The sequence below is a fragment of the Vulpes lagopus genome, chromosome 16, assembly GCF_018345385.1.
Source record: "Vulpes lagopus strain Blue_001 chromosome 16, ASM1834538v1, whole genome shotgun sequence".
Taxonomy (NCBI): Eukaryota; Metazoa; Chordata; class Mammalia; order Carnivora; family Canidae; genus Vulpes; species Vulpes lagopus.
Genome location: NC_054839.1, coordinates 9,274,824 through 9,302,689, shown reverse-complemented (window position 1 = coordinate 9,302,689; position 27,866 = coordinate 9,274,824). Strand labels below are relative to the sequence as shown.

The window sequence follows — 27,866 nt, the reverse complement described above, 5'->3', positions numbered from 1 at the left end:
GAAACATTTGACTTTATCTGATTTTATTTTTCACAGAATACCACAATAGGAACCAGCTTTCTACTTCAGATGAATCTAGATATGCTCATATCAATTTGGATTAACTGGACTGAAGGACCCCAAGAGGGACTCCAAGAACTTTTTGGATGAAGTCCATATATTGAAAGAACTTGAAATCTTTGCCACCAGAGGAACTCTGAAGTTTGTCTTCCTTAAAGTTCTTGGGGGAATAGTCCAGCGAACAGTTTGGGGTATAATCTCCAGTGAATCTGCTGGTATACAGGCATAAAAAAATGGCTGGTTTTGTTTTCTTTCAAAATGGAAGCTGATATCCTCTTGATAAGGCTTTGATAACTCAAGTCGGCCTGGGAAGTAACTTGACCTTTCTGACTCATAATGACATACCTTCTTTCTTGTGCATTTCTCTTTATTCTGTGTATAACTGCGATCACAGTCCCAATGAATGTTGTTCTTTCTACATAAGTCAGATTTGGCCTTCTTTCTTTCTTTGCTCTCCAGATGCCTGTGAGATTTACCTTGCCTTTTTGCAAGATGTAGTTTGACATTTGATTCCGTTAAGGGAGCTGAAGAATGGCTGGTTCTGTACCTTGCAGTCCATGAAGTCTTCCCTTCACCAGATGGGATGGATGATGATCTAGACGGAACTTCCACAGCATTTAATGAACTGTGGCACAACCAGTCAGGAGATGGCATCTTAGAGGATGAGCTATATTTCCTGCCTTTGTGGAATTCATAGGAAGGTGTAACAATTGAGGAATGTTTTCTACAGCCTCTAGTATGATGGGAACCTGAATCTTCCCTGTACAATGGTTTCAAAACAGTTTTGCTTTTTTCCATCTTATAGAGATTTTCCAAAGGAATGCCTTTCTGTAATTCAAAGAGAATGTTTTGTGATTCCTGACTTAAGTAAGGGTTGGCTTCCAAAAACATACATTCTTCACTCTCTTGTGCTTCAAGAGCTGAGCATTCCTCCATGTTGGCTGAACTTTCAATATTTGTCTGACTCCCAGTAAAATCTTCAGAAAGCTGAGTTGAATGGGAATCAACTAAACTGGGAGCACTTTCCTGAGTCTTTGAATCAAAAGCTTTGTCTGCATCTGTTTCTTGAAACCATACATGACATTGTTTATCTTTTCCTGGAGTCACGTGAGATTTTAACTCTGAAAGAGCTGTAGTATCTTTCTGCCCTGTGCCCTGTTGATCAGGGTCAGAAGCACACACCTGGATGGGTTCCAGGAATTTTCTCATCAGTGATGAGTTTTCATGAGGACTTTCCTTTTTGAAAGAGATGTGCTGTTCTAACAGTTCCATGTCAATGCAAAGATCATCACTATTTTCTCCTCTGTAATCTATGTTTTCACATATTGCAACTGTGTTTAACTTGAGAATATGTTTGGGAAGTGCAGTTGGTTTAGGGAATATACTTTTGACTGGAAGCCCCAGGAGAAAACGAAGGTATTTATATTGTAAATCAAGATCTATTTGATGAAGAGATTTTTCCTCAAAAATTAACAAAACTCTGTTTTTTCGCTTTGGTACTTTGATACCAGAATGAATACATTTAGATAAAGGTTTCCTTATATTCTGAGGATTGGACATTGCATATGATTCTCTTACAATTCTGGGAAAGGCTTTCATTCGAATCTCCAATGTCTTCATAGAAAAGTGTATGAGCAGTTTGTCTTTTTCTTCTACTGAGTAGTTTTGGAGAACATGTGGCCATAGCATCTGCTCAGCAGAAGTCACTGAAGACACTCCACTTTCTTCTAGCTTACGAGTACTCTTTAACTTTGTAATGATCTCTTCACTGTCACTTGAAACATTGACAATCACTGTCTTCAAAGAGCTGACAGGAGGTGAATCCTTGGCATATTTCGGTTTGAAGTTCAGTTCTATAGTATCAATCCCTTCTAGAGACAAAAAGCAAATTTTTTTATGTCTTGGATATGGCCTCCAACTGTTATCTTCTGAAATAGACTGTTTTAGATAAAAGTCGAACCTTTGGAAGGAGTGTTTTGCCATCTCTGGTATCAGATTCAGTTTGATTTCAAATGCTTTTGACTCTAAATGATTAGTGAGCCTACCATTCTCTTTGGGAGTAAAACGTTCTAAAATGGGTTTTGACTGCAGTTTGGGAGGTATCGTTGTGGATGTTGTTTCTGGACTCCCTGCACAAGGCAGTGACTTCCAATCATTAGATTTATGGTCTTTTACTTTTTTCAGTATATCCTCACAAATTTTGTCATGGATTATATTTTTTATCTGGGATTCAAAGATATTCTTAATTGCTTCACAAAGAGGAAGTGAACTTTCTGCACTTGTACTATGTGCCACTACTTTTATTTCATTACTTTTAACTTGAGATGGTATCGGCACAGTTCCTAGAAAAGCCTTTTGTTGCTGGACCTTTTGTGTGGTTGTGTCCTGGATGGGTTCACTCTTCTCCCCCTGGTCAGGGGATGAGGTACACTCCATTATATGGAACGGCTGAGTCCCATGTTGTGATTCTTCTAGTCCTGGGGGGAAAATATTCATACTTATGGGACTTTCCATATGGATTTCCACATTGTCCTTAGGATAGTCAGACATAAGTGGATACTCTGTGGGTGTCAGAATGGGTTTTGGTGCCTTTTCTTCCTCCTCAGTCATAAGCAAGTCAGGTTCTTTTATGATCCTTGAGCTAGCATGCCCTGGAACAACACTTTCTTCTTTTGTTTGTGGAATTAAAATTTTTTCATTTGTTTCACTGCTGAGGTTTGCTTCTGATTTGACACTGGGAAGTTTTTGCATTTGTTGTTTGTCCAACACAAAAAAGGGCTGGGAATCTGGTGGAACTGTGTTTATGAAATTCTGGTTCCCTTCCTTTACAGTGCTTGAGCTCTTTTTCTTACTGTTTGGTGATTTCTTCTGGAATTCAGAAAGACAGGATATCTTTTCTCTTTCTAGGTTTGTCTCAAAGTCTGCTATTTCTTCAGTCTGAGATGAACTCATCGTGGAAATAGAGAGATTTCTGATAAATGTTCCTGAGGCATCTTTACTGCACAAAATCGTCTTCTCTGGTTTCTTCAAGTCATATTCTAATTTCTTTCTATTGCTTGGGGTGCCACGTCCTGTGTTGTTAAGAATCTGTGAAATTGGATGATTTGGGATTTTCATAGTTAAATATTTGGGGCTCAATTCTCTTTTCAAATCCGTTACTGTTAATCTGCCTTTCCAGCCTTCTAATTTGAGAGAAAGAGGAATATAGGCATAAAATGAATCCAGAACATGTTTTTGAAACAATTTCTGTGGCTGAATATTTTGTTTTGCAACAGAGACTTCTAGTTTCTTTTTATGCTTTTGCTTGATTGAGTAGCTGCTTGCTGTATGAGTCATCATCTGAGTGTTAATTTGAGATTTCTGTGCCTTTAGAGATGGAATGTTCACGTCTATGGTATTGCTTGTCTCCCTTTTCTTATTCTCCTCCAGGTTGACCATGGTGTGCTTGTGCATTTCTGTTTTGTCCTCTCCCAGACAGATAGCTATGTTTGTGTCTATTTTTAATTCCCCTTCTTCCATCTCTAATGTTTTTTGCTCCAGATTTATAGTAGTGCTTGTATCAGTTTTATTTTTTCCCTCTAGACCTCCAGATTGAAGTGGAAAAGTCCAGTGGGAAGAAAGAGACTTCTGAAGTGATTCTAGAATACATTCTTCTTGTTCTGGAACTGGCGATGTCTGTTTTTTCCCTCCTATGGTATCAAACACTGTAATATCCATGTGAATTCCTGGTAATATTTGTATTCTGGGGTACACTGTAGTTTGTTTGTGTACATCTATTTCCAATGGTGTCTTTTGCCTTTCATTTTGAAGTGGGAACTTAAGAGAAAAGCTGGAGTCCAGCCAGGTCTTCTGTCCACTTTCAGACTGTAGCACCACTTGCTTTTTCATGACAATCTCTTGTTCCTCTATAATTGGGGTGGTATCTGACCCTGCGATATTCATTTTCTCAAGTGATCCCTTTGTCTGTGGGGCTAACACTTTGGGGGAGGGTATTTTGCTCATTTTATCTTTATCGTGTACATCTCCCTCAGGCTTATCAAATTTATATGAATCTGCAGATCCTGGAGATGCTTTTGATAAAGTTTTTTGTTGGTGGGCACCTTGCTCTGAAACAGAAAATCCATTTGTACTTGCAGGAGGACCAAACGTGACATATATTTCCTTAGATATTTTCTGTGGTGGTGAAACTAAAACCTTAGGACTCATTTTGTGGTTTAAGCTATCCATTATTTCAGTTTGTTTCTTCAGATTCTTGATTTTAGCTGGATCCATTGTGGGGTAGGAAAGAAATGTAGTGAAAGTTTCTGTTTTATATTTATCTGGCTGAACCTCTTGCCCTGTAAAGAAATATTCCAACCTTTTCCCACTTATGGTGCCAAATCCTGTTAAATAAACGTCCTCAGGCTGTGAATTTAAAACTAACTGACTCAAATCTCCTTCTGATTTGACTCGTGGAGGTTCATTCCTTCGCTGTACACTGATCATGAAGTTTGAGGTCCACTGTTGCACTGTGTCTTCTTGTGGCACAGAGTGTTCTGATTTTTTAACGATGATTTCACTATTACCAGCAACTACCTCTGTAATTGACATTTTTGGGGTATCTGATGATTCCTGGAAATTTTGCTGTGGAGGAGAGGATCCTGTAACTCCTGATACATCTTTGTCTCTTTTGCTCCTTGAGTCTAGATAAAGGGGAGGAGCTAATGGGGCAGAAAGAAAAGTCCTTGTCAGAACTACAGGTAGCTCATCTTTACCTTTGTACATGTTTTCCTTTAGTTCTTTAATATTCAACACAAATTCCTTTGTGTCAAAGATATGTGAAATTGATGAAATCCTGGCCTCTTTGTGATCCATCCTGATCCTCATATCTACTGTTTTCACTTCATGCTTTTTTTCTTTCTGTGACATATGTTGTTTTTTTTCTCCTAGGTCACAAATTGCTTCTGTATCTGCTCTCTTCTCTGTATCTGATACTGCTGAAAATATTTGTGGAAGTCGAGAGGGTCTTTTAATTCTAAGCCTTTCTTCATTTATTTGTGTACCTTTTTCCAATGTAAGCTTAGCTGGAGGTTTGGAAACATAAAGTTTTCTTAGCACAGTACCAAGTGGTTTACCTGGACATTCATGTTTCTTTTGTTCTTGCCCTACAATGTTCAGATGCAATTCTGTTCTGTAGAGCATAAGGGAAGGAGGTGATTTCCTGGACTTCAAACTTATATCTGTGGTGTGCATCATATTTCTATCTATTGTTTTTTCTCTGTCCTGCTCCTCTTCCTGAGACACATGTTGTTTCCTGTTTTCACTGTCTTTCATGACACGATCATTGATTGCTTCTGTATGCACTATTTCCCCAACACTGGATACTCTCTGCACAATAGACCTTGTAGGTCCTAGAATTTCATCATCTACCTGTATTTCTTTATCCAACTGCAGGCGAGGGAGAGATGGTAATGGAGAGGAAGACTTGGCCACAACCACATCTGATTCATCTTCACTTTCCTGCATCTTCTTTTCTTGATGTTTGGGGAGCATGAGGTTTACTATTTCTACTCCATTCTCTTCCTTGTTCTGGGGAATATGATATTTTCCTTTTTGTGGGCTGATTAAAATATCACTGGCAATTGGCTCTATATATTCCATGTCCTCAGAATCTGATGATTCCTGGAAGCTGACTGAGGAAAAAGAGGATCTCGCTAATATGGGCATTCTCTTTTCCTTGTCTCTGGTATTCGTGATGAAGTGAAGTAGGGGAGATCTGCAAATACAAGTCTTAGTCAGCATTGCACCACACGGCTTATGCTGAACTTCCAGAGCTGTTCCCTCTTGCTCTTTAGCTTTCCACTGAAGGTCATTTAGATTGTATCTAAGTAAATTAGGTGATTTCTTTGCTTTTAAATACCTATCAGTGGGATCTACTAGACTATTTACATCCATGTTTTTCTCTCTATCCTTCGGTTTTTCCTGTAATGTGTGTTCTTTTAATTCTTTTACACCATTTGAAAGTTCTGTATCAGTTGTTTCTGCATATGTTGTTTTCACTACATCTGGTGATTCCTTAGACTGTAGTTGTGGGAGAGACAGTTTTGTAATTCTTATCATGTACCTTTCTCCTTCTGTTGAGCCAAATTTAAGATGTGGTAAAGTAAATAAAGAAGTACAAATGTTTTCCAGATTTGTAGCTGTGTCATTTTTATCTTTCTGCACCTTTCTCTCTTGCTCTCTAATTTTCCACTGCAATTTTTTGGTATTCAGCATAAGTGAAAGTGGTAATTCCTTTGCCTTCAGAGCCATATGTATTCGGGCCATTTTGTTTTCAGTATCAGTTTTGAGTCTACCCTTCTCTTTTAACACATAACCATCAAATGACTTCGTATATGGTTTTTTGCCTGAATTGGATGGATCCTGAATCTTTGGTGGTGGAAAATAGGATTGTGTCATCCCTAGTGTGTCTTCCTTTTCATACATTCTTGTGTCCCATTTCAGGTAAGATGAAGAAGGTAAGCAGGCATAGGTTTCCTTCAGAACACTTTCTAGTTCAATTTTGCCTTTTTGCACTCCTTTCCCTTGCTCTTTAATATTCAAAGGTAGTCTCTTTCTACTGGGTAGATGTGGAAGTGGGGATGTCTCTGCTGTCAAGGTGATTATTTGGGGGAACCTTATACCTTCTCCATATTTTATTTTTTTTCTGTCCTTTACCTTAGTATATGGAATACATTGATAAGCTTTTATTATTACATTACATGAGCTAATACCTTTATTGGAGTCTGCATATCTGATTTTTCCTGCACCTGATGACTTGGGGCACAGCAACTGTGAAGGAGAAAATCCTGTAACTTCAAGCAAGTCTTTGTCTACTTTGGTTCTTGTGTCCAATCTGTGATAAGATGGTGAAGGTGTGGAAGGAGGAGTTTTTGTCAGAGCCACATCAGGGTCTTCTGTTCTCTGCTGCTCCTGTTCTTCCTCCTTCATACTCCACTGGGGTTCCTTTCTCTTGTTCAAATCATCGTGCTCAGTGACACTGCATGTGTAAGGAGGTGATGATGTCTTTGCCTTAAAATCTGTATCCCTCGGCAGCCTTGAACTATTCATGGCTTCGGTTTGTACTCTGTTCCTTTCTTCCTGTTGTGGACGTTGTTCTCCTTTCTTCACATAGCTATCGGGCACCTCTGTAGATGCAATTTCCATTGAAGGCAATGATTCTTGGGGCTCAATATACGGTGCATCATTTCTTATTATTCCTGGCTCACCCTCCTTGTCTTTTATAGCATTCCACTTAAGACGAGTTGAAGTGACACAAGGATGAATTTTGCTCAGAAGCACAATGGTTTCCTTGCTATCTTCTTGTCCCACTTTCTCTTGTTCTTTCATGTTCACTTGCAATTTCTTTGTTTTGAGTATAAGGAGAAGGGGTGATTTCTTTGCCTTCAAACTTATGTACTTGGGATGTATTATATCTTTCTCAAAATTATTTGCTTTATCCTCTTCTCTCTGTGTCATGCATTTTGTTCTCTTTGAATAGTTTGAAATACCATCCAAAAGTGGTACTGTATATCTTAATTTCTCTGCATTTGATGATTCCCTGTGCCATAAGGGTGGAAGAAAGGGTCCTGTTACTCGTTTCTCTTCCTTGCCTTCTATACCTTTGTTTAATTTAACTTGAGACAGAGAGGGTCTTGTCAGAATCTTACCTAGCTCACTTCTTTCTCGTATGTATCTTACTTTTTCTTTTATGCTCATCTGTACTTCTCTAATTTGGGGGTCACAACTCCTAGAAGTATTTGCCTTAGAAGTAGTGCTTTTGGGGTACATTATGTATTTCATATTTATTATTTTTCTTCTATCTTCTTCTCTCTGTGGCTCATACTCTTGTACTCCTCTTACATCGTTTGGGGTATCATCCCCAGCTGACTTTGTATACACTATTTTCCTTGCATCAAATAATTTCTGTAGCTGTAGTAGTGAAACAGCAGATTTTGTTATTCCTTGTATGTCTTCTTCTCCTTCTATACTTGTGTTCAATTCATGGTAACTTAGAGAAGATTCAGAAGCCCAATTTGAGGACAGAACTACTTCCTGTTTATCCTTACCTCCACGATCCATTTTCCCTTGGTCTTTACCTTTTGGATCCACTATCATCTGCTCTTTAAGATTCAATGGTATATCCTGTAAAACTGCTTGCTTTCTTTCCAAATCTTCATCTTTTGGCTGCATCATGTCTCTCTTGGATGATTTCTCTACATTAGTCTCTTCTTTCTGCAGTGCATATTCTTTTGCTTCTTGCACATCACTTGTGATATCACCATCAGTGGACTCTTTACTTGCTTTTTTCATTGCATCTGATGATTTCTGCTGTGATAGTTCTGGAAGAGAGTATCTTGTAACTTCAGTCACATAGTCTGCTTTTTTTATTCTTGTATCCAATTGTACATAAAAAGGAGCAGGTATGCAAGTACTGGTATTGGTCACAAAGATATTTGACTCACCTTTCATTTTTTGTATCTTTTTCTCTTGCTCTTTGCTGTCCAGCTGGATTTCCTGTAAAATTGGTGATTTCTTTTTCCTCAAAGGTATGACTTGTACCATTTTTACTCTTTCCTCTTCTTCCTGTATTATATATTCCTTGGATTTTTTTATACTGGTTGAGGCATCACCATTAATAGACTGTCTATATGCTATTTTTCCTGTATCTGATGACTCCTGGAATTTTGTTTGTAGGAAAGAGGATCTTGTTTTTATTAGCATGGCTTCTTCCCCTTTTACTCTTGTGTCCACTTCTGAGTAAGGTGGAAAGGAGATGGAAACAGAAGATTCGCTCCACATCCCAACTTGTTTATCTTTATTTTCTTGCAGCTTTTTCTCTTTTTCTTTGATGTTCAACTGTAATTCCTGTGCAACTGGAGTCTGTTTTGCCTTCAGAACTATTATTTTGGGATGCCTTATTTCTTCCAAAGCCATTTCCACTCTATCTTTCTGTGGCATATACTTTGCCTTTTTTATACTGCTTAAAATATCATCAATTGGTTCCTCACATATTCCCATTGCATTTGATAATTCTTGAAGTGTCAGTGATGGAAGACAAAATCCTGTGATTCCTCGCATGAGTACCTGTTTCATCTCAGGGTCCCATTCCACGTGAGGTGGAGAAGGGATGGAAGCATAATGTTTATTCTTGACTATGTCGAGATCACTATTTTTCTGTCTCATTTCCTCCTGTTCTTTGTTGTTCCATTGTGGTTCATTTCCATGCAGTGTGTGTTTAAAAGCTGTTTTCTGTCCTTTGAAAGTGACACACTGGAGGCCCATTATGTCTTTCACATGTACTACATTTTCTCCATCTTTTTTTTCCTGTGGCAAATATTCTGATTCTTGTATGTTGCTTAAACTGTCTCTATTAATTGACTCTGCAAATGATATTTCCCTGACATTTGGTGATACCTGGAGCGTTAGTGGTAGAAGGCAGCTCCTGAGTATTCCTGACTTATCTTGTCCTACTTTTGCTCTTGAATTCATATTAGTGTGTGATAGAGATGGTAAGGAAGTACACAAACTTGTCAGTTTCATACCTGATTTACCTTTACCTGTCTGCACCTTGCTTTCTTTTCCTGTAATGGGTGGGCCAATTTTTTCTGTACTTGGAATGTAATCCACAATGCTAACAATTTCTGATGCCTTCTTTCCACGTGGTATCTGACTCTGAAATACATCCCTCAAAGAGTGAGGAGCAGACTCTGGAGAAATCTGATGTATACATTCTGGATGCTTTTTTTCCTCAACAAGCAAACCAATTCCTTTTGTATTTGAAGTGTGGTATGCTGGAGGCTTTAATATTTTTTTTATACATGGCAACTTAATCTGAAGTACATCCATTGAGGAATGAGAAACAGACACTGGAAGAACCTTGCATGTACTTTCTTTTTGATGTTCTTTTCTTTTTCTATTATACAAGTTAATATAAGGTGGATCTCCTAGATTATCTGCTTCATTTGATGCTTTGTCTACCACTGACCTCAAAACTTTTGAGCTCATTCTTTCCATTGATACTTTTTTCTTTAGCTTTTCATTATGGAATTGATGCAATATGCAAGAAGAAATGGATTCCAGAATATCTCCTTTATCCTGGGTAGAACTATGTGGTTGCTTCACCCTTAGGTTTTCTGGAAAAATTATTTTCTGTCTATTTAATCTTAATGGAATATCAGTTAACTTTGATTGCTCTTTTCTCCATGGATTTACAGGTAACCTCATAGGAATGCTTACATCTTCCTTCTTTGTATGTACTGGTTGTGTTACCTGAAGATGTTCCCTATTTGGGTGAGACACAGAATCCACAATACTTTCAGGAATGTCATCTGGCTTCGCCTCTCCTTTCTGCACTGCAGACATATTTTGCTGGACCACCAGATTAGTACAAAGAAACTTGTGTCCTTTTGAACCTTGTAAGATATTGGTTTCTTCTATATTTTCTCTTCTCAATAGATGTGAAATATTTTTTTTGTTAATGTACATATCTTCCTCAGCTACCTTCCCTGTCATTTTCAAATGAGAAGGTTCCATAGTGGGGTAGACAATAGATCCCCGAATTGTCGTTGAAATACTTTGTTTCCACAATTCTTGCTCCTTGTGAGTCCTCTGTCGAAAAGCATCCAACTCTGTAAGATATATATTATGTCCTTTTGAAATTAATGAGACATTGGTTTTCTCAGATACTCCTCTCTCCCATGGAATTGAAACTGAATGTTTGACAATGTCTGCATCTTTGTGCTTTACTCTTTGTGCAACAAAGAATTCACAGTCTGTATGTGTTCTAATTCTTGGGATGTTGAACCTAGTGTAATTGATTTCCCTCTTTGGGGAAGCTAGATCAGGGTACCCTTCTCTTTTCAAAGCAACTCCTATTTTCACATGATCAAGCTCCTTCTTCACTTGTTGGGTAATCACTAACTGATCTCTACATTGCGGGAGAATGTCTCGTGAGACAGTTTGGCAGTTTTCTTTCTCCTCTCTAATGCATTGTTTCAGTATTTTGATATTTCTTGATATAGCACTCTTAATATCAGTGGACCCTGAAGATGATATTTTTCTTTTGTTTAGTGATTTCTCCAGTTCTAGGTGTGGAGTAATGTACATGGGCTTTCCTGGCCTGTCTTTCTCCCTTTTTACTTCTGTAAATTGTTTGATTTGAGATGAAACAGATCCAGAGCCATAAATATTGTTCAGAAATAAATCTGTTACAGTTTTATATTGCTGGAACTCCTTCTGTGTCTTAATGTAACATCTCAGTTCCATTTTGTTCCTTCTGGTTCCATATCTGGTAGTGACAGTATCAAACAGCTTGGAGACAGGTGGCCTCTTTGCCTTCAATGTCACCCGACTGGTATGCAAAGTGTTTTCCACATCTGCTGTTTTTACCTTAGCTTTATGTTTTATGATTTTGGGATGCATTGGTGTGCAGGCATAAGCAGAACTAGCATTTGCTTTGCTTAGGGTATTTCTCTTTTCAGAAGACTCTTCATAGATACCCCAGGTACCCGGGGATTCCTCCATTTTTGTGTGTGACAAAATAGGCATAGAATCATACATAAATTTTAGGTCCACATTTAATACAGTTTTCTCTCTCTTTCTTTCTATCTTTTTTTCCTGTTGCTCATTAATGCTTAAACCAGCATTACCAGTGGTATTAAGTGGTTGTGAAATCACTAGCCCTTCAACTGGCAACTCCATTTGTGTTGGTTGTACACCACTAACCCTTGATACTCTGTCCATCCCTATTTTGAGTCTGCTTTGCCTTTTAATGTCAGAGGTATCTGGTGTGAAGTAACCGGTATTTGGAAATGTATCAGCCACATTTTTACCTTGTCTCATCTGTTGCATTTTGGCTTTTAAATTGGATCCAAGTTTTTTTCTGCGTTTTGTGGTAAACCGCCCTCTGATTTTAAGCATTTGTGAATTTACTGGATCTCTTTCCTTCATAGTTAAACACTTGAGATTCATTGTGATTTTCTCTTCCAATAATTGTACTGTGTTTATCTGGCTTTCAGAGTCTGATAAGATCGGCATAAAGAAATCTAAAGGCCCCTGGAAAGTTGTGGCTGAATTTTCCCTTAACTCTGCCTTTTCCTTTGTGATATGACCATGCAAATTTCTGTGAAGTGTTCTGTTATACAGAGTGTCCCTTGCTGTTGCACTGAAGGAGTGTTTATCAGTCACTAACTTGGGTGGTGGAATCTCAGTCCCTTCAGCAAGGAGTGATGCCTCGCTCACACTTTCAAACCACTGCCTCTTTTTCATCTTGTATTGGAATTTGCACCCCATTGTCTTTCTATGGCTTCCTGTAAAACACCTTGTGATATTAAGCAACTGTAAAACTGGCTGTTTCTTTGCCTTCAGAGTTACATACTTAGGATTTATTATAGTTTTATTGCCTTCAAACTCTAGAGTATAGCGCTGGTTTTTAGGTTCAGATGAATCAAAGCTGGAAAAATTGGAAGGTTTTAAGACCGTTCTTACCAAGTCATTTTGATTCCATGCTTTTCTTTCAAAAATAGAACTATCCCATTTTCTCCTAGGGTTTCTATCCCAGCGAGCACCACATTGTATTGAACCAGTCTTTGATTTCCTCACTTTTGGAAATGGAGTCTTTACACCTTCCATGCATTTAATTTCTTCTTGAGCATGATGACTTTTCACTGTTTCAACCTGAAGAAAATTCATTACATGTCTAGAAACAGGTTCCAAAATAGTTTCTCTAAAGCATTTTTCTTGCCTCATCTTTTGTGCTGTATAAGACAAATTCCAAGAGTTTCTGACTTCTGAATTATTGAGTTCAGACTCAGATTGGTAAGAACCAGGATTTTTCATATGATAGGCACTGAAACTAAAGTGTTGGTTATAGTCTGGAACTGATTCCAATAACATTTTTTGAATATTTTCCTCTTCCTTTTTATGTTGCACATTCCTTTTTATTGTGTTGCTTGATCTGTTTTGTGTATCAGTTGAGTCAGCCTTCCACACTTCCCCATCACCTGGTGATTTTCCTAGCTCTACAGAGGTATGGCTGTACAGTTTTACTCTTGGTTGATCCATTTCTGCTTTTGATGTGCTGTGCATTTCAATATCTGTATCATTATCAGTTGAAACAAGTGTGGGAAACAAAAATGCATTTGCTATACTTTTATTTTGTTGCATGTCATTTATTGTAGATTTTAAGTTGTAATCCTGTTCCTTTCTATAGCAGACATTATCATGCTCAGTGATATTAAGCAACTGTGAACAAAGACGCTTCTTTGCTTTCATGGTTATGCGTTTGGGACCCAAACGATTTTTCCTTCCTGAAAATTTTAGTATCTTCTCCTGACTTTCAAATAAAACAGACATTGTGGACATTGTTAGTAAATCTCTTTGCAACAACCTATATTTCTTGGCAATGTGACCACCCATTTTCCTTCTAGAGCTTTTATTTCCTGGATCTCCAAGTACTGAGTTCCCAGATTTGGTAGATGAGATATTTTGAATCAATCTGTGTTTCATTATTTTCTGAGTTTTTATGTCTTCCTCTTCTTCTTCAGGCAGTAGGGAAACTGCAGTGTGAACATCCAGCTTCCTTGCAGGGCTCCCATCAGATACAGGGCTACACTCTGCTTCATCAATTGAAAAGTAGTCAAATGCTGGGTTCCCTGATTTTGGACATGGAATCTTTTGACCTATTCTATGTGGTATGGCTTTTTGTGATGGAATATTCTTGCTCAGCTCTTCAATTTGAAATGGAATCAGAGGAGAACAAGTAGATTCCAATTTATTTTTTGAAACCAGTATTTGTTGCTGCACTTTCTGCTCTGTAATAAGTATATTTTGATCTTTTCTCCTTCTTGTATTATTCAGGAATTGTAGACCTGCTTCAAATAACACTCCATTGCCCTCTCTTTCTTTTTCATTTTGCCATCTTGATTCTGACGTACTGCCTGAGTTGCTCCATTTCTTAGGAGAATATGGACCCAGTCTTTCCCCTTTGTGTTGTTGTGGCTGTAAAATATTGCTTTTATTTCTTAATGGCTCTTTCTTTGCTTTTACTTTTTTATACATTTTGATGGCAGGTGAACCAGGTGTTGGTAAAGGGAAAATATTCACAAATATATCTGGCATACCTTGAGATATTTCTTTGGCCGTGTTTTTCAAGATGAAGTCCTGTTCCTTCCCGTGGCTAAGAGCACCAGACCTAGGGATGTCGATCGTCTTTAAAACTGATGCCACCTGAGCTTTCCCATTTCTAGACTTGGGGATTTGTGCTGCATTTCTCTGACCTTCAAACTCGGATGAAGCTGGTGTGGAGAAATCAAAGCACTTTAGGGTTCTTGCTTGTAAATCCTTTTGCAACTTTACCTCTGGAATAGAACTAGCAAGTTCCTTCCTAGGGCCTCTTTCAGACAGGATGTCACTCTGTGTTGTAACAGTTAAAGACTCACGGATTGATTTCTCTAGGACTGGATATAAAATCTTTGGACTCTTTGCATATTTTAAGCCTTTTTGTGTTTTTGTTCTTTTTGGTAGCTTCTCAAGTGGAAGTGAATTCAAAATAGAGCAAGAAACACAATGTAATACACTTTTTGTAAAAAGTGTTTGTTGCTGCAGTTCCTGGACTGTGTTAAGTGGTTCTGTGACATTTTCCCTTGCTAAATTCTTCACTTCTAGTTCTGACTTCACAAAGTGGGGCTCCTTCATTTTACCAGCAATGAAACTGGAGTGCTGAGAATTTCTCAGGGCTGCTTCTTCACATTGGTCTTTGACTTCCTTTGTGCTACTGGAGGGAAGACCCCTGTTATCACTGGAATCTGCAGAGCAGGCTTTCTCCCCATCTGGTGATTGTTCTCGCTGTTGCAGTTCATGACTGAATCTCATCTTCCATGACACATCTGATTCTGCTTTTATTCTGTTATACATTTTCACGTCAAGTAAAACAGGAACAGGAGAGGAGATGGCACTTAGGATCATGTCTGCTGTGGGTTTCCCTTGTTTCATCATGATTTTGAGGTTATATTTGAATTGCTTTTTATGGCTTGGTGTTCCACGTTTTGAAATAGTAAGTGTCTGGGAAATTTGTGCCTTCTTTGCCTTTGAAGTTACCCATTCAAGACTCATTTTATTTCTGTCTATATATTTTAAATTGTTTCTTTTTCTTTTCAATGCAGGTAAAGCAAATGTGGATAAATCCAAAGACTCCGGAACTGTTGCTGGTAATTCTTGTGCTAATCCTTCCTTTCTCTCTGCAATAAGATCTTCCAGGACCCCAGAGCATTTTATATGAATTAACAAGTCAATAACCTGCGATTTCAGGATCTTTGGACATAGGTTTTTTAGACAACCATTCCCTGAGATATTAAATATCAGTGAAATTGGTGCCTTCTTTGCTTTCATAACTACACATTTAGGATTCATTTTATTTTTTAAGGCTCTACATGTAAATGTCTTTCTCTGCCTTTTAGATTCAGATAGATCAGGTGTGGAGACATCCAAAGACTCCAAAACAGTTGCTTGTAGATTTTTAAACCCTGCACTTTTCTCTTTACCATGACTGTATAGTTTCCCCATGTGGCTCCCAACAGTTAGGACACCAACCTTCATTGTATCCATTAAAATTTCACCAATTAGCGATTCCTTTGATTTTAGAAGAGGAAGCTTTGAACTTGCTGTATATATTGCACCATTTTGTGTCTGGTGGCTTTTCTTTGGCTTCTCTCCCTGCATTGAATCTGTAGGCTGCATTCGGTGTGAGATGTCTTGTTCAATAACACTTCCTTGGCCTTCTGATTGATGAAGGTCAAGCTCCTTCCTTTGGCCTGAATGAAATTTGAAGTGTTGGCTGTGCTGTGGAATTACTTTTAATGTCTCCTGTTTTTTTTTTACTTTCTCTTCATCTTGAAGGCTGTTTTTTTTGGTGTCATCTGAGATAATCTTTCCTTCACTTGGTGATATTGCTTGCTTTACTTGTTTAGAACTGAGACTTGTTTCTCCTAACATACCTTTTTCTCTTTCTATCTTGCTATACATATTAAGGTTAGGTGTAGTAATAGTCATGGAAGAATACGTTTTAGCTTCCATCTTTTCACTCTGATCCACCTCTACCATTTTGGTTGTAGAGTTACACCCCAATTCTTTTCTATGGTTTGGGCTAACACCACCCTTGATACTGAATATGTATGAAACTGGTGGTTTCTTTGCTTTTAAAATTCCACATTTGAGATTCACTAAAGTTTTCGTGTCTGAATATTTTTTAAAATTTCTCTTCCTTTTGAGTGTAGATAAAGCAGGTATGCAGAAATTAAAAGTCACTGTGTCTTTCTTTTCAGTACCACCAGCCTGTTCCTTTTGATGATTTGAATCAGATGGGACACTGTATTCTCTTGTAGAAAAAATGATTTCATCAATCTTTCCTTCCCCTGACTTTGGAGGTGAAAACCTAGCATAACTCTCTAGATTTCCAAATTGAAACTGATCCAATACAGGGCATGAGGTAGAACCTAAGATAGTTTGTTTATCATGTGTTTGTGGTTGTACCTGAATATTTATACTTTGTGTTTCTTTCAGTTCTTCATCAGACTTGATGAAGCCACAATTCTGATATGCATTGAATATGAAGCGTTGGCTATTCTCTGGAGCTGGTAAAGTTTCATGTTTCCCTTCCTCCTCTTTCTCATCTCTTACACTGTTAGATAAAGTACTCACAAGTAGACAATGTACTTTTCTTCCATTTAGCAATTTACCTTGTACTGGCTGCATATGACCATGTCTTGTTATCCTCTGCATATCTGTCTCTATATTTAATTCACTACTCACTTTGGCATTGGGCAAAAGACACACCTTGGACTGAATGACATTGAGAAATGCATCTGCTCTGTTTTTATTTTGCTGTGGATTTTTCATCTTCGTTTTAAAACTGCATTGCAGTCCCTTGTTCTGTGTGCCATCAAGTGTATATGAAACAGACTCCATAAGGCTTTCTCTGGATGTAATTGTTTGAGGTACTTCTTCCATTTTGAGCTCCTTCTTTGGATTTGCATCCATTCTAAGGTTCCAGCTGTCATGAAGGACTGCTTCTGGTGGAGCTTCATCTCCCCTCACTTCATCTTGCAATTTAACTTCTTCTAGTGTGTATCGAGAGTAACTGCTTTTATTAATAGAATACTTTTTTTCCTTTTCATCTTTGGATTTCTCTTGTTTTAGCTCGGTCTGACTGCAGTTCTCTGCATTTAATCTGCTGTGTGTTCTACTATGAGACAAAATAAACATGTGAGTGTAAGTAACATTCACAAGCACATCTGCCACAATTTTATCTTGCAGCATCTGTTTAATCAGGATTTTAAAACTGGCTCTCAATCTTTTCCTAAGACTTGCAGTACCATGCCTATTGATACTAAGCATCAGTAAGTTTGTTGACTTCTTTACTTTCCTAATTACAGACTTGGGGCTGAGTAGCCTTTTGGCTCCTGATAATTTTTTTCTTATTTTCTGCCTTTTAAAATATGATAAAGGAAGCATATGGATAATGAAAGACCCCAAGGCAATTGCAGATAAAACTCTTTTGAGGTCTGTCTTTTCTTCTGCAATATGATCATCCATTGTCTTTCTGGGGCTTCCACCAAATGGGATACCACATTCTCTTGTTTCAATTAAAACTTCACCAACTCGTGAATTCTCTAGAACTGTAAGAGGATTCTCTGGATCTGTAGTTTCTCTGCCTGTAAGTCTCTCTGCGCTTTGCTTTACCTCAACTTGAAATGGATCCATTGTGGGGCATGGACTAGTCACCAAAACTGTTTCTGTAGGAAGAGTTTGTGATTGTACTTCTTGCTCTTTATTTTGAGTTTCCCCACTTCCTGGACTGCTCTGTTTTATTTCAAATCTGAGATATTTGGGCTTCTGCTTTAGTTGCAAGCTAAGCCTGAAATCTTGTGGCAGCTGTGGAACTCCTTCTTCTAAAATTTGTTCCTCTTCCTCTCTGACATGTTCTTGTGGCTTTTTAAATAGACATCTCTTCTCGATGTATTTTGCATCCCATATTTTCTTTTCATCTGGTAATTTCTTCAGCTTTACCACTGAATGGCTAGACCCTGTTGTTGTTTTATCTGTCTTGGCTTTTAATCTGCTATGCATTTTCATATCAAGTGGTTCAGAAACGGTGGTGTTAGTGGCATCAAGAAATGTAGCAAATATTCTTTCCCCTTGCATATTTTTTACGTTGCTTCTACTGTTGCATTCCAGTCCCTCGCTATCACTTGGGTTATCACCTTCTGTAGCATGAAGTGTTACTGGTGGTTTCTTTTCCTTCATAATTACATCTTCTGTACTCTTTTGAGTTCTTATACTTGCCAATTGTTCACTGTCTTTATACTCTTTGATTCCTAGTGAAATGAACAGATTAACCTCTGAAGTCTCCAGAACAATTTCTAGAAAATCTTCTTGCTTTTGTGTATTTCCATCTGGAAAGTACCTTCGCATTTCTGGTGAACTAGTTGGTAATTTCTTTCCACCTAAAAGTGGAAGATGGGAATTCTCTGTACTTCTGAGGTCTTCCTGTGTTTTCATCCTCCTGTTCGATTCCACTTTAGGAGAGGAGACAAATTTTTGCCAAGGTCCTGATATAATGTCTTCTAAAGGTGCCTCCTGCTTTGGAATATGCAGGTCAGATGTTTTTTTAATATTCGGGGCATGAAACTCTGCAATACCAATTCCCTTTGCTTGTGTAATTGGGCCTTTAAGAGACTCTTTATTCTTCCAGTTCATTTCTATTAGTGAAAAACAAGGTGATTTTAGCTGAAAAGTATTGTTAAAAGACTGTTCTAGCTGAGGCGAGGTTTTCGGTGAAATGTTTTTTTGTCCTTCATTTTCTCTGCCATGCTGCTTTATATCTCCAGTCCTGCCTGACGTTCTTCTTTTCTCTGTAGACCCAGCATCATTGACATTCTCTGCATCAAGTGACAGAGAATGTCTACATCCTGTTACACCTGGCATGACTTTCACTAGTTCTTTTCTGGAATACTTCTTAATATAAGGAGGGACAGGCTTGGAAACATAAATAAGATGCAAAGCTGTATCTGGTATACTTTTCCTTTGATGTAATTCTTTCTTAGCATTATACTTGCATCCTAACTTGCTGGGTTTTGAAGTGTGACATACTGTGATTTGAAATACCAGTGGAATTTGCGTTTTCTTTGACTTTTGAGATAGAACTATGAGACTAAATTTACTTTTACTATGTAATGTTTTTCTCCTGTTTTTCTGCCTTTTAAAAAGAGTACGTGAAAGAGGCCCCGAGCCATATGTAAAATACTGATTTAATTCTGATGAAGTGATTTGTTTCTGGCCCTCTGGTTTTACGCTCTCTATTTGTAGCATCCCTTCTGCAAGTGCATTTGGACTTACAGTTAAAACTAGACATCTGGCATTCTTAAAAATAGCATTTTGCCCCTCAATTAAATGTTTACTCTTGTTTGAATCTTCAAAGCAAAAAGAATATTGGGCCTCATCGAACTGGTTTTTATCAGACTCTAGGCCCTTGATTGAATCTTGATTCTCAACAGAATATGACACATTCACCAAATGTTGGCTTCTGTCCTTTTCTTGGGTCTGGAAGGATTCTTGTGTGCTGCTACAAAATGGCTTTCTTGTCAGATCTCGAGGCAGAGCAAAGACCATGATATCAGGCTGGCTATTGACTGATTCTTGGTTGTTAACAAATTGTTGGACTTGGCTAGTAAATCTGGCTTCATAAAAACCTTGATTCTGAATAGCATTTTGTCCTGGAAGAGAATCTTGTGCTTGGGCAGAAATATCCATTGTAACAGAATGTTGATTCTGAATCGGGGACTCTTGAAATCTTGAGTACAGATAAGTAGTTTTACTCTCTGATGTAGTTTTGGATTTTAAAGCAGCTTGATTTCTCACATTTTCTTCCAGAATTCTGACTTGGTCTCTGGAAAGAAATAAGTGGGCAGGAGGGCATGGTGCCACATTGAGATCTTCACTTTCTATAGATCTTCTAGAACTTCTTGAAAAGTTAAAGTCGGAAGAAAATATCAAATTTTTATTTTTGTTGGTTTTCAATATTGAAAATAATTTCTTTGATGAAAATTGTATTGTTTCATGTTCATTTTCTGGATACCCTCCATGGCTTGGAAGAAATTCCTTTACTTCTGAATGAAACAGTGACAAAGATGAGCTAGTCCCATTTGAAGATGTTATATGACTTTCACTAAAGTGACTTACTTGATATTTACTTTCACTGGTACTCAACCATATTACTTCATCTGCCAGTAGAACTCTATCTTCAAAGTTACTTTCATTTTCTTCAGAAGTAAGTGATGAAGCAATTGTTCTTTCTGAAAAGTCATCAACTCTGAATATAAGGAAACATATAAATGAGTTGTCATTTAGGACATATTTCATACAAGAACTCTCTTCTAGATTTAAGGAAACCCAACATAGTATATGAAAACATAGCTCAACATAAAGATAAATTGAAAAGTCATTATCTACATTACAAAATAACTCATAACCTAGTTTCATTTATTTCATAAATCAATCCACTGAGAAGGTGAAGTAAATTGTTTTCATTTTTCAGAGAACAAGGGATTTTTTACATCAAAAACCTATTCAAAGACTTTTTGACAGCAATGAGTGAAAGTTGCAGGTTAATCTTTCTGCCCTTGGATGCTGCCAAGTAAGCATCATTAGTCTCCCCACCACCACCACCACCACCACCATCATGTTTAAGTCAGAGTCTCCCAAAGAGTGTGAATAGCTGTGGAAGGTCTTCATTGGAGGTTTGAGCTTTGAAACCGATGAAAGTCTGAGGAGCCATTCTGAACAATGGGGAAGACTTATAGACTGTGTGATAATGAGGCTCCAGAAGCTTTGGGTTTGTCATGTATGCTACTGCGGAGGAGGTGGATACAGCCATGAATGCAAGGCCATACATGGTAGATGGAAGAGTTGTGGAACCAAAGAAGACTGCCTCAAGAGAAGATTCTCAAAGACCTGGTGCCCACTTAACTGTGAAAAAGAGTTTTGCTGGTGGCATTACAGAAGACACTGAGGAATATCATCCAAGAGATTCTTTTGAACAGTATGGGAAAGTTGAACTGATTTAGATCATGACTGACTGAGGCGGTGGCAAAAAGAGACATTTTGCTTTTGTAACATCTGATGATCATGACTCTGTAAACAAGACTGTCCTTCAAAAATACCACAATGCAAATGGCCGTAACTGTGAAGTAAGGAAAGTCCTATCAAAGCAAGAGATGGCTAGTGCTTCATCCAGCTAAACAGGTCAAAGTGGTTCTGGAAACTTGTTGGTGGTCGTGGAGGTGGTTTTCATGGGAATGACAACTTTGGTCATGGAAGGAACTTCAGTGGGTGAGGTGGCTTTGTGGCAGTCGAGGTGGTGGTAGATATGGTGGCAGTGGAAATGGCTAGAATGGATTTGGTAAAGACGGCAGAAGCTATCATGATTTTGGCAATTACAACAATCGGTTCTCAAATTTTGGACCCATGAAAGGAGGACATTCTGGAGGCAGGAGCTCTGCCCCTATGGTGGTAGAGGCCAGTACTTTGCCAAACCATGAAACCAAGGTGGCTACGGCGGTTCCAGCAGCAGCAGCAGCAGCAGCAGCAGCAGCAGCAGCAGCAGCTATGGCAATGGCAATGGCAAAAGGTTTTTTAAATTACTGCCAGGAAACAAAGCTTAGCAGAAGAGGAGAAGTGACAGGGAAGCTACAGGTGACAACAGATTTGTGAATTCAGCCAAGCACAGTGAGGCAGGGCCTTGCTGCCACAAAGAAGACATGTTTTAGACAATACTCATGTGTATGGGTAAAAAACTCAAGCACTGTATTTGTGATTAATTGTATAACAAGCTATTTTAGTTTCTGTTCTATGGAAAGTATAAAGCATTCCAACAAAAGGGTTTTTTGTTGTTGTTGTTATTGTTTTTTAAAATATTTTATTTATTTATTCATGAGAGACACGGAGAGAGAGAGAGAGAGAGAGAGAGAGAGAGAGAGAGAGAGAGAGGCAGAGACACAGGCAGAGGGAGAAGCAGGCTCCACACAGGGAGCCCGACGTGGGACTCGATCCCAGTCTCCAGGATCAGGCTCTGGGCTGAAGGTGGCACTAAACTGCTGAGCCACCCGGGCTGCCCAACAAAAGGTTTTAATGTAGATTTTTTTTTTGTACCCATGCTGTTGATTGCTAAATGTAATAGTCTGATCATGATGCTGAATAAATGTGACTTTTAAAAAAGCAAACAAACAAAAAGTCGCAGGTTAAGATTATATGCTTTTACAAAGAATATGTTTGTTTCTGTTCTCTGTATGAAAGTTTTGGCAAAGATGAAAATATTCTTATGGATATTTAGTAGATAGAACAGAATAATGTCCAATACCACAAGCGATAGTTTTCTACAAGTAAACCCAGATTATTTTAACAGCTATTTATTTCTGATCAATAGAAAAGCCTATATTCTAGGGCAGTGCTTCACAGCAGAATTTTGGATTGGAATAATGATCATGCAAGTGGACTCTGCACCGTTACTCTACACCCAATGATTAGGCTAAGTCTAACAGTAATCTCATTCCCAAGTGACTAGTTTAGGAGTGGGCATGAACTAATTCTAGCATAAGACAAAGATTTTTAAGGACCTGTGGAAAAAGTTGCCTTGTTCCTAAGAAGGACACAGGAAAAATTGACATCTTACTTCCTTACTGGATGTTGCTATTCTGATTCTGAAACTCTGCTGGCCACCTTTCTACCCACCTCTCTTAGTACGGCAGTTTGAATCATGGTTTTCTGTCATGTGAGAATTAAAATATCCTAACTGATACAGGTAGGGATATACAAGCATTCTGGGGAATCAAGGGATCCCAATTAGTTATAACAGTGTCCAAACATAATTAGGATAAAATTTTTTCAGGATAAGAATATGATTATTCACTTAAGAAAGTAGAATATTGGGACACCTGGGTGGCTCAGCGGTTGAGCATCTGCCTTCAGCTCAGGGCATGATCTTGGTCTGGGGATCGAGTCCCACATTGGGCTCCCTGTGAGAGCCTACTTCTCCCCTCTGTCTATGTCTCTGCCTCTCTCTCTGTGTCTCTCATAAATAAATAATATCTTAAAAAGAAAGAAAAAGTAGAATAGTGAAAATGTAATACATAAAAAGAATTAATTCTTGCACATTTCAGGAAAAAGAGGAAAGCTGAAATGCAACACAGGTATTTCAGCAATGTAATAGTGTATTTTTAAACACAATAAAACAATGCTCAATAATTTTCATATGTTGAACCAACCATGTACTCCTAGGAACAATCCCACTGGGTCATAGTGTAAAATCTTTCTAATATGCTGCTGGATTTGTTGTCCTAGTGTTTTGTTAAGGATTTTGCTCCTAGGGGCTCTGGGTGGCTCAGTTGGTTAAGTGTCTGCCTTTGGTTGGAGTCATGCTCCCAGAGTCGTGGGATCAAGCTCAGAATCAGGATCACTGCTCAGTGGGGAGCCTGCTTCTCCCTCACCCTGTCCCCCACCCATGCTCTCTCTCTCTCTCTCTCAAATAAATAAAGTCTTTTAAAAATATATGTAAGGATTTTGCTTCTATATTTATAAGGGTTATGGGTCTGATATCTGAAATATCAGCTCTACATACACTCCATCTGGCAAGCTTCTAGGCCATCATAATTCTCCTGGTTTTCTTCCTCACTCCATGGTAGCTCCTTCTCAGTCTCCTTTAATGGCTCCTCCTCTTCATTCTACCTCTTTGAAGTGTCTCAGGGCTCAGTCCTTGTTCATTTTCTCTTCTTACAGTTCCTTTGAAATCTCATCTTTTCTTGTAGTTTTTAATATTGTCCATAAGCCAACAATGCCCAAACATATGACTTCTACCAGACATCTTTTCCAAACCACTTATTCACTACCTCTATTAGATATCAAATCAATATCCCTAATTCAACAAATACGAAACAAAATTCCTGATCTCCCCCATCAAAACCTGCTCTACCCACAGTTTTCTTTATCCGGATTGATGACAACTCCACTTTCTACTTGCTCAGGCCAAAACTCTTGGGAGTCACCTTTGCCTCCTCTGTTGGCTTTTCTAAGTACATCCTGAAACCAACAATGTCTCACCACTTCCACTGGTACCACCCTGGTGTCACTCACCTTTATCTCTCACTTTGGGTTACTTGCAATAGCCTGCCATCTCCTTAGACCCTTGACCAAATACAGTCTACTCTCAACACAGCAGGCAGAATAATCCTTTAAAATATCAAGACAGAACATATCACTTCCCTGTGCAAAACTCTACAATGATTCCCTGTTGTTACTTAAGAGTAAAAGCTATTGTCTTTAACATGGCCTAAGAGGCCCAACCATGATCTGGTCACCGATTCCTTCTCGAACCCCATCCTTTGTATGTCACCCCCACTCCTTGCACAAGCCACATTGGCCTTCTTACTGTTCCTAAAACACTATTCAAGCTCCCCCTTAGGGCCTTTGCTCTAGCTGGTCCCCCTGTCTGGAATACTCTTCTACCTTATCTTACCCTATTCTGATTACTAACTCTTATCCATAACAAGCTGACCCAGACATACAACCCAACCCTTTCTTTTAGTTCAGAAGGGGGGAAATGTACGTACACAAACCACTCGTAAAAGTGGCTCAGAACTGAAGGCAGAAATGGAGGGGAGTTGGTTACAGCAACACAAATAACACCCACTGAAACATTAGTCGTGTCTCCCATTTCTGCAATGTCCTTTGGCCTCTCCCCAGCAATGTCAACTGGCCTTGGAAAATTTAAAAGAAATCTCTACACTCCTTGGAAGACTGAGAGTTCTATAGCCATGCTAAAAAGTAAATACCAGAAGTAGTTGTTAATCCATTAAGCTGCTCAATGGAATACAGTCATAGTACAATCCTAAGGTCATGGTAACAAATAAATAACCAATTTTGTTTTTAAACTATTTTTATCAATGATAATACCCTTCAGGAAATACGCTTCTGAAACCAACTGGTCAGTGACAGCTCCAAGCTTTGAGAGTCATATAATGGTGGCAGGCTCTCCAGGAACACACTTCTAAGGCTGATGTCAACGCTGAAACAAACCATTCCCCAAAACTGGATCAACGTCAGATGAGAGTTTGCTTTGCTCACTGAACTAGGCCTGGCCAGCAAGAGTCTCCCTGATTCCAGATACCACAGTGTTCTCATGATGTTCTTTACACCATTCAGTCCTGAGCCTCAGATCTTCTTCCCTGCTCCTCCCTCCTATCTGCTCAGTCCTCCACCTTTCTCTTCTCTCCCGCCTCATAAGCAAGGCAGAATTCATCTGGTCTCTGATGCGATGCACTTTAACGAGTGTGATGCTTGAGCTTCCACCAATATTCAAGTAGTTTCATTTCAAAATAATTTAAGATGCTCTCCCAAATATGGTTCTGCCCTCAAAAATAATCCTGGTGCCATGGTATAAAGTATTTTTGCTTTGTTACACATATCATTTTAACTAATCTCCATGATTTCCTAAGAGGTAATTCTTCTAACTGCTTTTTTTTGAAAGTAAGGAAATGGAATTTCCGTGAGTTTAAGCCCAAGGCTATCCCGTCATTAAGAGGCAAAAGTATGACATAAACCTAGATTTTTTAAAATTCAAAATCTGTGTTTTTTCACTACAATATGCTGCCCACCATGAGAGCCATATCTCTTTCCTAACAGTAGTCATAATTTAGTGCACATACCCTGCTACACTATTCATGTCCTGGAAATGACCTCCTTATCTTCCTAACCTGCTGTCTTTTTCTAATTTTCACTCATCCTTTAAAATTCAGCTCCAGCATAACCGTCTTCATGAAGCCATCCCCAACACCCTATGCTGGCTTAGGTATCTCCTAAATGTTTTCCTAATGATTCTATCACAGTTACTCATCCTTTATGTATATGTCTCCTCCATGAGAATGTAAGCTTCTAGGGAACAGAAACTGTCTTACTGTTTGTATCCCAGCATCAAACACAATGTTCATTGTAGACCAGATATCTAATGATTGTTCAATGGATCTTGATAAGAGCAATTAAAATATTAACAGCAATAAGAGTAGTGATGTCATATTTAATCCTAGCACTGGTATATCTTTGGGATGCTGATGGATTCTGACTGTATAAACAGAGTACCATCCTTGCAGTACCTAGTTGAGGGTTTACTTGGTTCACAGTAGGTGCTAAATGTTTTTTTTTTTTTTTAATTGAGTTATATGAACTGGTGTTGCTACTTATTCATTTGCACTGCAGAGAGGTCGGTTAGGGAAGCAAGTTTTACTAAACCTCTATAAACTTTCTTTTTCCTCATTTATAAACAGTAATAATACTACCTACTTGGAAGGACAATTTCAACAGTACATGAAAAGCTATTAACACAGCTTGGAACAGAGCATAACCATTAACATCAATGTTAGATACAACTGATGATTCACTGAACTCTACATCTGAAACTAATGATGTACTATATATTGGCTAATTGAATTTAAATTAAAAAAAGATAATCAATGTTAGATTGAATTATGATGTCAAGTAGCTGTGGTGCTCTATACATTTGGGAAAACCCTTTTCTGTAATTCAGATGTAAATGCAATTTTGAATAGCACAATACCAATCTATTTCATTTAATTTTAAAATAGATCACTTACCTTTCTTCTGAAGATGAAGGAATTGGCCAGTCATCTAGAGATAAGTGGGAATATAACAACAACAAAAAAAGGTCAGAGCACCAATACGAGAGGCTCAGGTTGAACAACTTTTACATTAAATCATGAAATTATATAATATTTACCAAATTTCACACTTTTCAGGCAATTGTTTTCCTTCTATTTCAAGAAGACAATAAATAAATGTTAGAGTAGTCCAAATATCAAAGTTCTGCAATTTTAGAAGTAATTCTTATATATGATTTTGAAAGATAGGAGAGAAAGAATCAACCATGTTACCTCCTGAGCACTTGAACTACCCTTTTCTGGAAGTGCAGGCTTCTTATTAAAGGATGTACAAATCTTTATGAGTATGATCTCAAAAATAATCCCTAGGAAAATTATAAAAAAGATTGCCAACCAATCATTTTGAGTCCAGGACTCTACAAGTTCCCACAATGTCCAAAATGTATTATCTTCCAGTCTATTCCGTGCTGCTTTTTTAAAGAAATAAAATTGCTTTGACATTTTTATGTAATATGTGACATAGATTGATGTCTCATTCTGAAATCTTCAATTTTGGATGCCCCAAAATACAAAAAGGTGATATGCCCATCTCATAACCACATGGAATGCTCTGCCAGAAAAAAAATTCCCAGTGCTGCTCAGTGTCTTGATCAGGTACAGCAGTGACTGCTCTGGTTCTGAGTAGAGGGAGGTACGTGTCATAGTGGGTATTCATCTAAGCTCATGTCAACTTACTTTTAGTAATGATGAAAGTTCACTGGTGAGACATGTATACTGCTTTAATAGTTTTTCAATTTATAAACTTTAAATCATCCTTTATTAATTTCACAAAAAGAAAACACAATTCCATAAACAATCCCTCAGCACAGTTGGATTATTTACCACCGTGTAATTCAAAAAATGCAGAACAAATCTGAATTAGACGTAACCACTGGGAATACTGTATTTTAGGCTTATGATTAGGAATATACAAGTGTAGTGTTACCAGATTTAGTAAAAAACAAAACAAAACAAAACAAAACAAACAAAAAGAAACTAAATGCCCCAGCTTGAGTTTCATATAAATAC

At 38.1% G+C, this 27,866-nt stretch overlaps 1 protein-coding gene across 1 annotated transcript; it reads right to left on the bottom strand.

Annotated features, from left to right (window-relative positions):
• Window positions 1-12: 12 nt before the first annotated feature.
• CCDC168 (coiled-coil domain containing 168) lies at window positions 13-27,500 on the bottom strand. The gene is made up of 4 exons (XM_041730821.1): window positions 27,494-27,500; window positions 26,775-26,808; window positions 15,562-20,446; window positions 13-15,456 (listed from the first exon to the last, which is right to left on the bottom strand). The coding sequence occupies exons 1-4, from the start codon at window positions 27,498-27,500 to the stop codon at window positions 91-93; spliced, it is 20,292 nt and encodes a 6,763-aa protein (XP_041586755.1). The 3' UTR covers window positions 13-90.
• Between the last annotated feature and the right edge of the window lie 366 nt (window positions 27,501-27,866).

Excerpts from the sequence above, each read along its gene's own strand:
- CCDC168 (XM_041730821.1), bottom strand. Across the intron at positions 20,447-26,774 it reads CCTTCATCTTCAGAAGAAAG|AGTTGATGACTTTTCAGAAA; the intron begins GTAAGTGATCTA and ends CCTTATATTCAG. Across the intron at positions 15,457-15,561 it reads CTGTTTTGGAGTCTTTGGAT|AAGGCACCAATTTCACTGAT; the intron begins GTCTCCACACCT and ends ATGAAAGCAAAG.